Genomic DNA, 17,148 nt, shown 5'->3' with positions numbered 1-17,148 from the left:
GGAAAATTTCATGGTAGACTACATTAGTTGTTGTATTCGAATAACTAAATTAGTACGTTCCGAACAATTTCGCAAATAACATCAGAACAGACGTTATTTTGTAATTAATTCCGTAGTTTTCTCTGTGAGACCCGTATTTTCGGAATTTAAAAAAAAAATAAAAAAAAAACTTGCTATGATGAAGTGGCTGCACATAAATCCTGTAAATGTTCTTGTTTTTATTAAGATAAGATTAAAATGATGAAAACAATGGTTGTAATCTTTGTTACCTTATTATTATGTTTTTCGCCGGTTGTCATGGAAGTTACTCAACAAAATTATATCGTTTACATGGGAGCCAAAACAATAGCCCCAGAAAAGGTTGTCTTAGCTAAACAACATAACGTGCTTCTTGAAAGTGTGTGTGGGAATGATGGTCATTCGAGGCTGAAACATGTTTACCATAGGAGCTTCAACGGCTTTGTCGCTACGCTTACCAAAGAGGAGGCGGCCGCCATTGCAGGTAAAAACGTTACTCCGTAAATAAAACATAATTGTGTTGATCTCCAGCCCAATCCGCGTCACAATAAGCATGAAGATTGAACGGAGTGTCCTTGCGAATATGAATTCCATGATTGAGCGTGCCTTTCAAGTACCTGAGTAACCGTTTGAGGGCAGAACAATGCGTCGATGTCGGATGATTAAGAAACTAAGCAAGTCTATTCACAGTATAGGCGATGTCAGGCAGTGTTAAGGACAAATATTGCAAACTCCCAACGATGGCTCGATAGGAACTTTCATCAGTAATAAGCTGACTTGGTTCACAAAAAAGAGGCGAATGCGAGAGCATGGGAGTAGTAGATGAAATGCAGTTGAGCATGTTGTAAAGGGTTAGAATGTCGGAAATATACTTCGTTTGATTAATGTGGATACCGGATGTAGTAGGGGCGACTTCCATGCCGAGAAAATAGGACAACTGGCCGAGATCTTTGAGTGAAAAACGACGAGAGATGGCATGAATGAATGTTTCGACACTTGCATTGTTGGAACCTGTAATTATTATATCGTCGACATACACTAAAACATAGAGACGAACATTAGAGCAATCATAAATAAACAAGGATGAATCAGAAATTGAATTGCGAAAACCGTAAGATAATAAATAATTTTTGAGCTCGGTGTACCAAGCTCTAGGAGCTTGTTTCAAACCATAGATAGCTTTGTTTAACTTACAAACATAATTTGGAGTGTCGGAATTTGCAAACCCAGGTGGCTGAACCATATACACGGACTCGATGAGGGTGCCTTGAAGAAATGCATTATTAATGTCGATCTGGCGAAGGGTCCAGATATGAGAAACGGCAAGGGATAGCATAAGATGGATTGTGGTGGGTTTGACAACGAGACTAAAAGTTTCGGAGTAATCAAGACCAGGGCGTTGATGGAAGCCTTTAGGAACTAAACGAGCTTTATGTTGCTTGAGACAACCATATGGGTTATACTTAAGACGGAAAACCCATTTACAACCAATAACATTTTGGGCATGAGCAGGCGACACAAGAGTCCATGTGGAGTTTCCAATGAGAGCATCGTATTGCTCTTGCATCGCAGCTCGCCAAAGCCGATCAATAAGTGCCTATTTTATGGTGTTGGGGGTGGCATAAGAAGTGGGTAAATTTGTGAGTTTGGCCTATCGAGGATTAGGTTTGCGAATGTTGTTGGAAAGACGAGTATTGTGTAACGGGATGGAAGTAGTTGTCGATCCCGGGGGCTGCGAAACAGTGGAAGGAGGAGTGGGGGCAGTGGGTGGTTGTTGCGAAGGTGTCGTGGTAGAGTCATGTATGTCGACCACTTGGTCCGAGTCATGTATGTCGACCATTTGGGTCACTCAAGCTCACTTTTGGGTTCGAGTCATGTATGTCGACCACTTGGTCCGAGTCAAAACCACGCAAAACGTCTCCCTAGAGCACATGGGACGTTTTTCTTTCACGAGAACAAAGCCTTATCTCGAAATAGTTTGATTATATATTTCGAAAGGTTTTATACAAATACTGCGATATGCTGAAATTATGTTCGTCACTATCTCTAACAAAGAGTACTTGTTTATGCAGCCACCACCATGAGCCGTCAGATTAACAAGGAAGGTGAATTCGCTTATTGGAGCGGCCAGATTAATCCTCAGTAATCAATCAATCCTAGACATTTCTGAATCAAGTTATACGACATTCTTATGTGCCAATGGTTACACAACCAAAGAGCTCAGGGCAATAACCAAGGATCACACAACTTGCCCGAAAAACGCAACAATATCAAATTTTGATCTAAACTACCCTTCACTCACTTTGGCAGGAGAGTCGGAGTCATTTTCAGGGATCTTCCACAGAGTATTAACGAACGTTGGCACTCTCGTGTCAACATACAAGGTGAAAGTAATAAGTTCACCTTCATTGTCGATAACAGTCGAACCCAAGGTTCTGTCTTTCATAAACTTGGGCCAGAAGTTTGTTATCACGAAAGTGCAGTAACAATGAAAAAGAGAGAATAGAAAATTATAACCCGATTCGTAGTGACGTGGTAAGAGGGCCACTGCCTTGAAAACTATTTTGGTACGACCGTGGTGGCGATCAGCAGTTACCGGTAGTCCCCCAAGGTTTGACACTACAACGCTTAGACTCGCCCACTCGAGGCCAAGAGCTTTGGAACGATGATAGACATTTACCCAAATATATAGACTAAAGAAGAAGATAGGAGAGAGTTGTTGTGTACTTTGAAGTGCAGATCAGAGGCTCTATATATAGCCTGATCAGTGCAGTTAAGAGAGCCAAAACCGACTCCTACAAAACAGTAGTCAAGGGGCTGGAAACGTGGAGTGAGACCCTCACCCACTAACAATATTATTTGACTGAAACAAACTGACTGTTAGGTTAACAGATGAGAAACAAAAACAACAACTCGATCCAGGCCCAAAAAATAGCCTGATCAGTGCAGTTAAGAGAGCCAAAACCGACTCCTACAAAGCAGTAGTCAAGGGGCTGCAAACGTGGAGTGAGACCCTCACCCACTAACAACATTATTTGACTGAAACAAACTGACTGTTAGGTTAACAAATGAGAAACAAAAACAACAACTCGGCCCAGGCCCAACAAAATAGCCTGATCAGTGCAGTTAAGAGAGCCAAAACCGACTCCTACAAAGCAGTAGTCAAGGGGCTGGAAACGTGGAGTGAGACCCTCACCCACTAACAACATTATTTGACTAAAACAAACTAACTGTTAGGTTAACAGATGAGAAACAAAAACAACAACTCGGTCCAGGCCCAAAAAAATAGGCACGATTGCCAATTCCCAAATCCGAATCCGGCTGCGGGCATGGCGCGCACATGCGAGCTGTATTTAGCAGTATTAAGCACCTCACAAAGCCTATACAAAAGACTGCCTTGACCCTCTAGTGATAGTGTAAGGTAAGAGGAGTTATGTAAACACATAAAACTCCCTTTTCCTCATCAATGTGGGACAATTGGAAAAAATAGAAATGGCTCAAAAAGCCCCTATTTCCAACAAAGTTATCGTTCACAGCCAATGTCACGGGCATTCTTGATGTTGATAAGTCTATGCTTTCGCGATCCATTATTTGGGAAGACGGTCTCCATGAAGTCAGGAGCCCGCTGGTCGTTTACAGCAAGCTTACAGTAGCCCTAAGAAATTAAGACATTATAATGGTGTATATAAATGAATCGGAGTATAAGACCGTCTTAGCAAATAATTAAAGTGTTCTTTTTCGAATGTTTATTGATAGACATTTGTGATCTACATATCTTCACAAGAATTAACATCACTAACACGTCTTTCGACATTTTTGTACCTATAATTCCTAGCCAAATACACATAAACACACAAATTCACTACGAAAATGACCGTCAGAAACCAGTAAAAATAGTCAAGACGACTATGATTCAAATCCTTTCCAATCCATTTCTTTGTCGAAAACTTATTCACTATGATTATGAGAAAAGTACTAAGGAAGCTCCCAACACCAATGACACTAAGGTAAAGTCCCAAACCCATGCTCCTCATCGAGTCAGGGACTTGATCATAAAAGTACTCTTGCATTCCTACTAGTGAAAACCCGTCTCCTATGCCTAGCAATAGGAATTGAGGCGCTAGCCAAAACGCGCTCAATGAAACTCCATTTCGAGCACTAGTTAGCCTCTTTTTCTCAACCAAGGCAGATATTATTATCGCTATGATTAAGATGAACATGCCTATGCCCATCCTAGTAAGGATATTGATTCCTCTCTCGTTTTTGGTTGATTTCCTTACTAATGGGAGGAGTACCTTGTCGTAGAGGGCAACCGTGATAACCATCCCAATGGCGGTCATGATGAATAAAGTTGCCGGTGGGATTTCAAAGTGTTTGGAGAGTCTTCTATTCATTAAACTCCCCTGCTTGACATAAAATGTCGTTCCTTGTGCAATTCCTACACCAAATACTAAGCAACTTAGCCATATTGGTATCATGTGTATAACTAGCTTTAGTTCCTCGACTTGTGTTACGCTTGCTAGTCTCCATCGACTTGCAGGTCCATCGTTTTCTTGATCTTCTATGATAACGGCTTTATCCAAACATCTCTCGCAAATTAAATATTTTACTATTATTGAAAATCAAAATTATTGATTAGATTTTAATCCTAAAATTCCTGTTTATTAAAAAACAAGTTCAAATATTTTTTTTAATTTTTTTTTGGCGAAAAATGTTTCTAATATGTGAAAATTATTAATGATGTTACAATGAAAAGTTACATGACCGAATTTTTGTTTATACTAAAATTGGTTCGCATTTTTCGTTGAATATGTAAATATTATATTTAATTATTTAAGAAATATATTTATAGTAGTTTTTATAATAGAAAAAAATAGGTTTTAGTTAAAAAAATGATAAAAAAAACTTGATTTGTGCTTAATTGCACATTTTTGGAAAGTTGTGGGGCTAATTTGCTACAAGTGAAACTTAGTAGGGTTATTTGCACGTAGTTCATAAGTTATGGGGGTAATTTTCTACATCCTACATCCCCGCAATAAATTGATGGTAACTTTTTATCAGGAAATACTGACATTTGCTAAAACCGTATATATGTGTTACTTGCAATAATCAATGACTTTATCAGCTTATACATATGTATGAATTTATATATAGGTACCTGAGTCTATTGGTGTGACTCAAAGAGGGCTTGCCAGGCGACATGGAACCCTCTTACAAAAAGAGAAGGATCGGAAGGAGAAGGTAGATTTCGCTTGACAAAAGCAGCGACGAAGACTTGTAACAAAGTAGTCAAGGGACTACCAAGAGGGAAATTCTTGTACCTATAAAACGGCCTTCCAAGTTCATTTCTCCTTCGTATCATATTCCGATTCATTGTACTCCACTCCACCGTCGTAATACAACCCGTCAAAGAGTCAAGACTGTGGTGAAAACTACCTCATCGATTTTTGATTTCATATTGTAAAACGTTGCATCGATTCATTTCTAGATGTCAACTAGCTCATCGCATAAGGTGATAACCTCATTATGTTGCTATTCAAGAGTTAAGACTAAGGTTGAACACTAGCTCAACACGATCAAATGTTACAAGCCAATTTTGGTGAGCCCAGTGGCGTAGCCACCTTATAAGCAATGGGGTCTTGAGACTCCACAGGTTTTTCTAGATTTATTGAATCGTATGCAGACATATGTACGATTGTACTGATTTTTGACTAGGTAAGACCTCTTTATTTTATGAGTGGTTATTAAATTTACGTTAAAATCCCGCTGGTCAAATTTTCTGGCTATGCGACTGGGTGAGCCCACCTCTAAACTCCATAATTCAAAAGAGCAAATGAAAATGTTTATTAATCACACCACTAGTAGTACCACATTACATTGCCAATATGGCTAACAAACCAGTAAATAATGATTGATCCTCTTTAAACAAGGCTAATGATATTAATTATTCACAGGCACACTATGAAGCACGACCGTCTCAACAGTTAAACCCGGTCCAAACCCGAACAGAACACCCCAATCCAAACCTTCACCGGTGGTGGCAGCCCCTTCTTTCAAAGACTTCTTCCTCATTTCATCTAGGATGAACAAAACACAAGCACTAGACATATTACCAAATTCACTCAACACGTTACGGGTGGCAGCGAGTTTTTCCTCTTTAAGGCCCAATTTAGCCTCAACTTGGTCCAAAATTGCCGGGCCACCGGGGTGAGCGATCCAAAACAGAGAGTTCCAGTCACTAATACCGAGTGGAGTAAAGGCATCTTCAAGGGCTTTGTTAATGTTCTTTGAAATAAGCCCGGGAACGTCTTTTAACAAGTGGAAGGTTAAGCCGACTTCACGTAAATGCCCATCAATTGCTCCCTCGGAGTCCGGGAGAAGTGCTTGGGCCGCCCATACCATTTGGAAGAGGGGCCTTTCGATAGACAAGTCCGGATCTGACCCAACAATCAAAGCCCCAGCACCATCACCAAACAAGGCCTGGCCCACCATAGAGTCCAAGTGGGTTTCAGTGGGGCCACGGAAACAAATAGCAGTGATTTCAGAACACACAACTAAAACTCGTGCACCCCTGTTATTCTCAGCAAGGTCCTTAGCCATACGAAGGACTGTGCCTCCAGCAAAGCACCCTTGCTGGTATAGCATGAACCGACGAACTGAGGGACGAAGGCCAAGGAGCTTGGTGAGCTGGTAATCGGCCCCGGGCATGTCTACACCCGAGGTCGTGCACATTATGACATGGGTGATTTTGGACTTGGGTTGGCCCCATTCCTTGATAGCCTTGACCGCGGCCTCTTTGCCTAGCCTTGGAACCTCGGATACAACCATATCTTGTCGAGTGTCAAGTGACGAGCCCATGTACTCGGTCAAATTCGGCTTTTCCTTAAGGATGTCCTCGGTTAACAACATGTAACGTTTCTTGATCATTGACTTGTCGCCTGTAAAAATTCAAGCCATAAAAAGAGTCACCAGAAATGTACAAGTAGTTTGTCATTGTGTGACAATGAATGGCCTCTTAGCCTCGAGGCCCGTACTCCTTGTGATATGTCTAATTTGTGAATTAACAATTATCAATTGGCATTTTGCAATTATTATAATGCAGTTAGTCTTGCTGAAGACGGGTCGGAGCAAGTGACGAGTAATGCTACTCACAAAACGGGGGGGGGGACAAGGTGGCAAGACTTACGCGCTTCCCTCTCTCCTCTATTTGGGTCATTTGTGAGAGGAAATGGTATCCGTCACTTCAAAGTGACGGATACGTGTCGTTTTCAATGAGATTTTGTGATTATAATGATATTTTACAAATTACAATTGGCATTTTGCAATTATTATAAGAAATTTGTTACCCAAAATTTTAATTTTAGGCACGCGCCTAGTCATCTACAATAAGCTCTAGGCCTAGAGCATAGTATTTGCAATGCAGGTAATATAGCTAACATTATTTCTCCATCACAATCACTTATTTACTTTTGATTAATTACCTCGTATAAAGAATGAAAGATGTAAACGATTAGCCTAGACGGAACGAGTTATATGTACAACATGAATAATTTTTTAGGTCAGATGAACAAATATTCATACAATAACGATTTCCATAGAGCATTGGCCGAATGTTAAGATAGAAAAAAATTATAATTCTACCATAATATCATGGTCAGTCTATTACAGTGATAAGATAAGATTAGAAAATAAAGTAACTTACACATTCGCCTGAATTTCTCCTTAAGATCGGTCATGTGCTCACTCTTAGTAACACGAAAGTAAAAATCAGGATAATCAGCCTGGTACACACAATTTGGCGGAGTGGCGGTACCAATGGCCAAGATAGTCGCAGGACCATCAGCACGTTGCGCCTTCCTAATCTCTTCAAGTGATGCCATTTCTTTACTCAAAAATTCACCAAAAGTGATCAAATCTCGTAAAAGACTGTTACACGGTGTACAACTCTTGTTCGCTCCTTAAGTCTTGGAATTGTACCGTTGTACTTGGAAATGTAAATATAAGATATATTTAGGGGACAAATTATACAAGTGTAATATGTAATGTGAGAAATTATATAGGTGAAGGTGGTAGGTTGAATGGACGGGCAGATGAAATGCACGTTGATTTGGGAGTTAGGCTTGGTTATAGTATGGTAGTTGCATGGCCACATGAGCTTTAATACGACGTATTGTAATAAAATTGAAAATGCTGTACGTATTCAAATTTCTTAGTAATGTGTGATAACCAAAACCCTGTACTTACCAAATGGGCAAATAGTACCAAATAAATGAAATAATGCATCGACGAAATGAATGGCTATCATATATCTTAAGCACGCATTCTCATTTGTGATCGGTATATGCGTGGCAAATTAATAACGGGTTAAGTATTAATTATGTGGGTAGATAAGATAAAATAAAGCAGAGTGTGTAGGGAGTAGCAATTTGTTTTGTCTTATCTATCCACATGGACAGTATGTACTTGACCCGTCACAACCTTGTGATGGATATGTCTTTCGTCACAACTCACAACTGATCACAAGGGAGACTTGTTGTACGTATCTCAAGATTACTCCTATTATTATTTAACTTGTGAATATATAGGATCTAAATAATATGAATATTTATAATAGTTGGGCTTCAACCATCACCTTAAGGTTTTGGTTGAGTTGGTTCATCTATCATGAGGTTTTGGTTGAGTTGGTTCATCTATCAAGGTATCGGAGCCAGTGTGACCGAAGGTCACGGGTTCAAATCCTGACAACCTCAAAACACCTCAAAAACTCGAAGTGGAAACCCAGCACACGGTACGGGGGAGCCGGTGCACAACTAACCACTCTTCAAGCCCGACGGGCATTTGAGTGAGGGAGCGTAATAGGAATATTTATAATAGTTGGGCCTCAACCATCACCTTAAGATTTTGGTTGAGTTGTTTCATCTATCACTAAATACTGCGATTAAGGAATAGTCACAACAAGCGTAATCCTATGTATTTGATCTAATGTAATTTGGCAGGGCTTGTGATGACGAAGACCAGGTGATGAGAGGCAAGATTATATTGTGTGAAATCGCGAGGGGAACCAGTAGAGCGGTATTGTCATTTGGAGTAAAGGGGTACATGACTATGTATGCCTTCGACGAGGATGATGCCGAGGTAACACCTTACTCTCAAGTTTGCATGTCTAAGGACACTGGCTCAAGAATCTACTCGTATATCAATAGTTCCAAGTTAGCCACATCTTTAAAATAAAGATGGAAGATCATCTTTATAAGTGTCCATAAAATATAATAGTACGAGGCTTTTTTGGAAGGAGCCCAAGAGTAAATCCGTGAGGGGTTGGTCCAAAGCGGACAATATCGTACTATTATGGATAGTGAACACCGGTGTAGCAGAGGCCCAACACGAGATATTCACGCTTCCGCACAACAGCAATAACGAATGATCACACCAGTTGTCCGATAAATGCAACAATTTCATCTGTCTTTCATAAACTTGGGCCAGAAGTTATCGTTCACAGCCAAAGTCACTGGCACTCTTGATGTTGATAAGATGATGCTTTCCAGTTCCATTATCTGGGAAGACGGTCTCCATGAAGTCAGGAGCCCCGTGTGTTAAGGATTCAATCCCTTGATTAGAGTTTGATATTATTCACAAATATATAATATGAGGTACAACTAATTATAGCTACAATTATGAGATATGTTTACCTAAGTTAGTAAATACAATCACACTTATTTAGGAGAGAATAATGGCTAAAATATTTACACAATATTTACTAGCTAACACGCCCCCGCAGTTGGAGCGGTAGGGGACCGAACACTCAAACTGGGCAAAACCGTTGAAAAAGATGCCGGGGTAGACCTTCGTGAAAATATCAGCGTATTGGTCCTCGGCTGGCACATGAAGAACACGGACTTCTCCAATTTTTACTTTATCCCGAACAAAATGAATATCCAATTCGACGTGTTTAGTTCGTTGGTGCTGAACTGGGTTGCCGGATAAATAAACCGCAGAGTTGTTATCACAGAATACAATGGTGGACCGTTGGAGTGGCACATGAAGCTCAAGAAGCAAATTTCGAATCCAACTAGTCTCGGCAACGATGTTGGCAAAGCCCCTGTATTCAGCTTCAGCGCTTGATCGGGAAATTATTGCTTGTCGCTTTGACGACCAAGAAATAAGGTTGTCACCCATAAAGACACAATATCCGGATGTAGAACGACGAGAGTCGGGACACCCGCCCCAGTCAGCATCGGAATAGGCCGTGAGGTTTAGGGACTGAGATGGGCAAATAGTAATGCCGTGGCTTGCCGTACCTTGCAGGTATCGAAGTATCTTCTTAAGAAAATGAAAGTGCGAGGCACGCGGATCATGCATAAAGAGGCACACTTGTCGGACGGCATAAGAAATATCGGGCCTAGTAAAAGTAAGATATTGAAGAGCACCTGCTAAGCTTCGATATAAGAACGGATCATCAATAGGAGGACCGGAGTCCGCACTGAGTTTCGAACCGGGATCCACTGGTGTAGTGCTTGGTTTACATGAGCTCATTTTAGCTCGACTAATAATATCACGAGCATAGTGTTCTTGAGAGAGAAAAAGACCGTCTTTGGAGCGAGTGACTTTAATGCCAAGAAAATGATGAAGGGTACCAAGATCAGTCATTGCAAATTCTCTAGACAACACGTTGATAATGGACCGAATGAGAGCATTACTGGAAGCAGTGAGAATAATGTCATCCACGTAAAGAAGTAAATAGGCAGTATCAGTAGCCTTTTTGTAGATAAAGAGGGACGGATCACACCGACTACTAATAAAGCCTTGAGATAAAATGAACGTGTCAAAACGATGATACCATGCCCTTGGTGCCTGTTTTAGACCGTATAAAGATTTGCGAAGCTTACACACATAATCAGGGGCATCTGGATCAACGAAACCGGGTGGTTGATGCATATACACTGTTTCTTCCAAGTCACCATGTAAAAAGGCATTTTTAACGTCAAGTTGATTAATTGGTCATGACCTGGTTATAGCTAAACTGAGAACAGTGCGAATCGTTGTTGGTTTGACAACCGGGCTAAAAGTTTCATCACAATCAATTCCGACCTGTTGTGCCTTACTATTAACAACGAGGCGCGCTTTGTAGCGTTGTAATGTGCCAGCTGCATGAAATTTATGACGATACAACCAAAGACAGCGAATAACTGATGCATCAGTGGGTTTGGGGACCAAGTCCCATGTATGATTGTCCTTTAATGCGGTAAATTCGTCGGTCATAGCACGTTTCCAGTTAGGGTCGTCTAGAGCAGCCTTGGGTGATTTGGGAATAGGTGAAATGGAGTGTGTAGCAGTGAGGGCTTTGGGCTTAAAAATCCCATGCATGGCGCGGGTCGACATGGTATGGGTGGGTACGAATTTTACTCGTATTAAGAGGAGTAGCAATCATACCTGGGTCGGCTGTGAGATGGGATGAAGCACCCGTATCCATGTACCACGGGTCAACCTGATGTTGCACAGAGAGAGCCTAGAATACCTGACTTAAATCCGTGGGTTGAGGAGCCTCGGATTCCAGCATAAAAGCTTGGCCTTGATTGCGAGAGGACTGATTCCGAGTATAATTAGGTGGAGGCCGAGGGGTTGAGGTTGGCCAGGGGGTCCAGCCAGGGTAGGTTGGGTACGGGCAGGGAGGTGAGGTCCAGAGGGTAGGCCATGAAGGTGGTGGTCCCCACGGAGATGGGTAAGGCGTGGTTGGTTGAGGTGTGGCAGAGGGAAAACGAGAGGCAGAGGTTGAGTTGTTATTATTTGGACGATAATTATTATTCGAATTATTATTGTTGCGACGATAACGATTATTATTATGAGAATTATTACTACTACTATTGTGTTGTGGAGGAGCAGGGGTGGCCTTAGAGTTCTGGTCAGTCCACGAGTCAGGGGAAGGGGCGGCCGGAGCAGCCAAGGCCGTGGCAGGCTCATCACGGCCATATTTACGGTGGAGTTCTAATTCCAACATACTACGGGCAGTCTCAAAACTAGGCGTAGTCTGATTTATATAAGATGCGACAGTGTTATATTCATTGGGTAGGCCACGTACCAGTTGTATGACAAGGCGACGGTCGGTGACGGCGGCGTCGACATCCTTGAGCATCCCGGCCAATTCACGGAGGCGTTGACAGTAAGCCTCGAGTGATGGCATGCTTTCGAGTCGAAGTGAATTAAATTCGGCCTCGAGAGCGGCAGCGCGAGAACCTTTGTATTATTGAAGATATTTTCCACCCGAAGTCATGCTTCACGGGCAGTGGACTCGTCTTCTAAAACACGAGGTAGGAGCTCGTCACTCATGGTACCATAGATCCATTGCAAGACATGTGCATCAATTTTAACCCAAGCGGCATACGACTTATCGGTCTTTGGTGGAGCAGCCGTCCCATCTATGTGTGACAGAACGTCATGACCACGGGTATGGAGCTTGAAGAGGCGAACCCAAGATGCATATGTCACCTTCGTGCCGTCGAGAACACGAACCTTGTTTTGGATATTGGTAACCGTAAATACGGGATGTAATGGAGATTTTGTGGAAAATGAATGGGAGGCATCATCCTTAGTCATGGTGACTGCTATTTTCGAAAAAATAGAGGAATGATGAGAAGGCAGGCACAGAAACCGAGGAGAGATCGAGATGCTCGTCCTTAGCTTGATACCATGTTAAGGATTCAATCCCTTGATTAGGGTTTGATATTATTCACAAATATATAATATGAGGTACAACTAATTGAAGGAAATGTAGATTCATATACATACTAACATACTCATATATGTCTAATTAATTTGTCATAAAATTAAAACGGATTTTATGCATGCAAACAAAATATAAATAGAAGAGAAATCACATCCTTATATTGATGTTTCGGTTTTATTGGGCACAAAAGAAATCTTCTTTTCTTTTGTTCTTGAGCTTTCCTTATGGATGAACAAGATCTAAGTATAAGATCTCTCCCTAAGCTTTATACCCAAGGCTTTCTCTTAATCTAATTAATATTATTTTGAGCTAGTATAATATTAATCTAGGTAGAAAATTGAACCAAAAATAAATTGTAACACTTGAATATTTTCGGTTTTTATGAGAGAAGATTAGGAGGATTTATTCTCTCTAGGATTGTTATTTTTGGAAGAACAAGTGAATGAATATGATACAAAACATTTTGTATATAATTAGGTAAAAATATGAGAAAACCATCATGGTTTTCTCTTCTCAAAAACCGGGTGGTAGGGGGGCTTTTGGGTGAGCCAATGCATGAAGTTGTTGCTCTTAACAATGTTCATAGGCTTGCATGGCTAGACTATTAGGTAATTATTATGTTTACTTAATAAATTAATCAACACAATATTAACCCAATACCCCATTATTTCGGTATAATCATAATATGGTGTCCATATTATTTTTGTCAATTTCTCAATATGTAACATGTCACATGTAACATAATTTGTTATGTATTTTTAACATATTAAAAATCAACGTATTAATAAAAATACGTCATATACAAAAATCGATTTAGTAATTTCATAATTACTTGTGCCGAAATATTTTTACCAATTTATAAATCGCATTTACAAAAATTCATTCAATTCCGATTGTTTCCTTAAACAATAATTTCATCCGAGTAATGAAACAATTCGATTACTCAGACCGTATCTCATTTAATCACATTTCAATATGATACGTAAATTTTACTTCCAAAATCGTCCGTCAATTTTCAAGTAATTTAATTAACTCGTAACGTTATACGATTAATTAAATAATCAATTAAGAGTATTGCCCTTTAGGTATGACCTAGGGGTCAACTGATCACCACCGTCACACGACAAGAATGTCAAACTCTAGTCGACCAATCATTACCGATATATGTTGACCAGTTGACAGTAACAATATTACTTCCCAATTGCATTCATTTTAATGAGACTTAAACATGTGATCATCATGATCAACAGTCGTGATCGCATTATTGTCGGAGGACATATATTCCAACACTAATTATAACTACAATTATGGGATATGTTTACCTAAGTTAGTAAATACAATCACACTAATTTAGGAGAGAATAATGGCTAAAATAATTACACAATATTTACTAGCTAACACCGTGGTCATTTACAACTAACTTACAGTAGCCCTAAGAAATTAAGACTTTATAATGGTGTATATATAAATGGTTATCATCAAGACGAAATGTTTAAATGAACTGGAGTATAAGATCGTCTTAGCAAATAATGAATCCATTCTCTAATAAAATTTGTAATACTACGGTTTTATGAGCCTCTGGGTACTCTATCGAGTGGGCCTTACACTGTCGAGTAAGGGTGTTTTGCATTTTAAAATAGTTTCTGAGTTGTAGGGTACTCGATCGAGTACGTCAGTTACTCGATCGAGTGGCTCGGTTTACGGGTAATGTTTTGTCGGGTTTTGTTAATGATGCGAGATAAGTATAAAAGGTTGCCCGTCACTTTTCTTAGTTTCTTTTATTTATTCTAAAACCTAAGTGAGGAGAAAAGGAGTTACGTAGTTTGTCTGTCATCGCATCATTAGCAAATCCCGGAGCTAGAGGTGTCGGATTTTATCGTTCTTTACACCGTTGTGATCCTTGCGTCGAGGGTAAGCTTTACATATAATTTTTATACTGTTTTGTTAAAGTTGGTTAAACCCTAATTTTGGGATCGGAGGTTTTCTATGTTTTGTTGATGTTAGATTGTGATTGTATGACTATGTGTATATGAGGAGGGTTCATAGAAGAAAGATTTTGAGACAGCTGCTAGATCGTCTGAATAGTGATTGCATACCAGGTAGGGTTTCCCTACTCAGTATTAGTCCCATAATGTGTTGGTGGTGATTTGTGTTTGTTGATTGCTATCATACGAGTATTGTGACGGTTGTTGGTGTTGATTGTTGTTTAGTAGTTGTGATTGTTTGTATCTGTCTGTGTTCTTCGGGGCGCGTCCCTGGCTGAGTGGAGTCACTTGCGGGAGTGGCTCCACGCCCATTATTCGCCTTTTGTGGAACCCGCCACAGAAGGGATGTGCACATTAAGGAATTCGGGTTTATCGCTCAACGTAGATGAGCGGGGATTAGGTGGGAACGGCTGCGGTCCCCCACTGGCGGCGTGGAGTGACCTGTTGCGATGGGCACTCTGGCAGGGCTACACACTTTAGTGTGTAGTCAGTATTGTGGAGTTGGTGATGGAGTTCGTAGTATATCCGTGACGATTGAGTGTGTTGTTGTTTGTTGTGTTGTTGGATTATATAAAGTGTGTGATTAGTACGACCCGTTTAAATGTTTTAAAAACGTGGTGATCCATTCGGAGGTGGTGAGCGATTATTGAGCGGTATGATATGACGCGTATGGGATAGCCGGGATGAGTCATCACGTGGCGCTTAGAAGTCTTCCTTGTGTCGACGATGTTTTATAGCTTTGATAGTTTTATCGGATATCTGTCGAGAACCTTGTATTTCAGTTTAACAGTTTTGGTTTTGATCATGTAATCACTTTAAACTATATTGTTATTTAAATTATGTTTCTTCATTGTCATTTGATTATCATTGCCTCGGGTAACCGAGATGGTAGCACTTCCATACCTTGAGTGGTCCTGGTAAGGCACTTGGAGTATGGGGGTGTTATAAAATTAGTTTGAGGAAACTTGATTTTGTAAACATTCTAGTTAGAGTCTCTAGACGGAGTAGTCTTAGCTTGTTGGTCCTTTTTATTGTAAGTGTTTAAGTAGTCGGAGTAGATCTGTAACACCCCGTAAATTTGAAGACCTTTATTATATTTTAAAAGTAATATTTTAATCTATTTTAATTTAATATTAATTTATTTGAAATAAAATTTATTTGATAAAGTATAATCTTATTTTATTTTGAAGAAATGTAATTATTTTTGATAGTTTAGAAATGTTTAAAAGTGATTTAAAATATATTTAAACCTTTTCCTTTAATAAAATAGATTTCGGATAAAAGTCGTAAAATTGGGATTTTCCCATTTCTTACGGTTGTCGGGTAAACGAGTTTGGATATTGGGCATATGAGTACTTAATCTTTTAGTAAAATCGTGTTTAACAACTTTAATATTCTCGGAAATCGCGTTCGACGAATATTTCTAATTTCCGTCGAAACGAACCAAAACGTAAACAATTGAAACTCACCCAAACACTCTACCCCAAACCATGCACCCTCCATCCTCCATGGGTCTCCTCTTCATCTTTCATTTCCTCAATTCTCATTCTCTCTCTTCCTTTCACCAAACACCAAATTCATCTAAAAAAAATCCTCCTTACAATCCCTAAATCCTTCATAAATCCTTCATTCCTCCACCAATTTGCATAAAAATTATATATTCGGAATCCTCTTTTCATCCTTCATCTACTAGTAAGCTTTATTTTCATTTCCCCCAATTTTTGTTTAAGACACTTTTTTTAGGGTTTTGAATTTAAGCTTAATAATTGTGTTTTTGTTGTTCTTAGAGGTGAAGAATTTGAAGATGAGTTAGGTGACTCATATGTTGTTGAAGATGAAGAGTAATTTTGGGTTTTAGAAGTTTTCTCAAGTTATTACTTGTCTCTTTGCTAGCTTAAGGTAACTATTCCTAATTACTCGACGAATTAATGTCACATTAGTAGTTGTATTTGTTGTTTGTTGTTGTTTATTGTCGTTTGTTGTTGTTTGTTGTTGTTTGGGACGATCTTGTTGATAAATGAATGAATGGAGTAAGATGAGTATGCTTATATTTAGTTTATGTTACCCATTTGTATATTATTGTTTGAAACAAATTTGGATGAGGAATTATGTGTTGTGAAAAGTCCGTGTTTTGGCTGGAACGCGTCAGTACCGGACCGAGACGGTTTCCAATGTTTCCAAAAATATGACAGATTGAACGACATCGAAAAATTAGGTGGTTTAGCCACTTGAATCACTCAATTCGGAGTCCGTATGAGTAAATGGCGTCGTTTTATCGATTAAAATTTATAGAAAAGTTTACCCTTGTGTGAGACGGTAATTTATGCTATTTTATTATGCGAGGATTTTGTGGAATTAGTTATTTTGTAAGTTGGAATATATTTTCTTATGTTGATAGTCTTTCACATGATAGAAATTGGGAAT

General features: G+C 39.6%; 2 protein-coding genes and 1 pseudogene across 2 annotated transcripts; all 3 read right to left on the bottom strand.

The window, feature by feature from the left end:
* Positions 1-3,732: 3,732 nt before the first annotated feature.
* Positions 3,733-5,392, bottom strand: LOC141614746 (protein NRT1/ PTR FAMILY 5.6-like; annotated as a pseudogene).
* A 446-nt stretch (positions 5,393-5,838) lies between these two features.
* LOC141612420 (chalcone synthase-like) lies at positions 5,839-8,044 on the bottom strand. Its single transcript, XM_074431188.1, has 2 exons — positions 7,721-8,044; positions 5,839-6,956 (listed from the first exon to the last, which is right to left on the bottom strand). Exons 1-2 carry the CDS (start codon positions 7,896-7,898, stop codon positions 5,959-5,961), a joined length of 1,176 nt encoding a protein of 391 aa, XP_074287289.1. The 5' UTR covers positions 7,899-8,044; the 3' UTR covers positions 5,839-5,958.
* A 2,972-nt stretch (positions 8,045-11,016) lies between these two features.
* On the bottom strand, positions 11,017-11,397 carry LOC141614745 (putative mitochondrial protein AtMg00820). The gene has a single exon (XM_074433491.1). The coding sequence runs from the start codon at positions 11,395-11,397 to the stop codon at positions 11,017-11,019; it is 381 nt and encodes a 126-aa protein (XP_074289592.1).
* Positions 11,398-17,148: the final 5,751 nt, after the last annotated feature.

This window comes from Silene latifolia, chromosome 11, assembly GCF_048544455.1.
Source record: "Silene latifolia isolate original U9 population chromosome 11, ASM4854445v1, whole genome shotgun sequence".
NCBI classification, from domain to species: domain Eukaryota; kingdom Viridiplantae; phylum Streptophyta; class Magnoliopsida; order Caryophyllales; family Caryophyllaceae; genus Silene; species Silene latifolia.
Note: the sequence above shows the minus strand (reverse complement) of the source record. Positions and strands in the feature narration are given on the sequence as shown.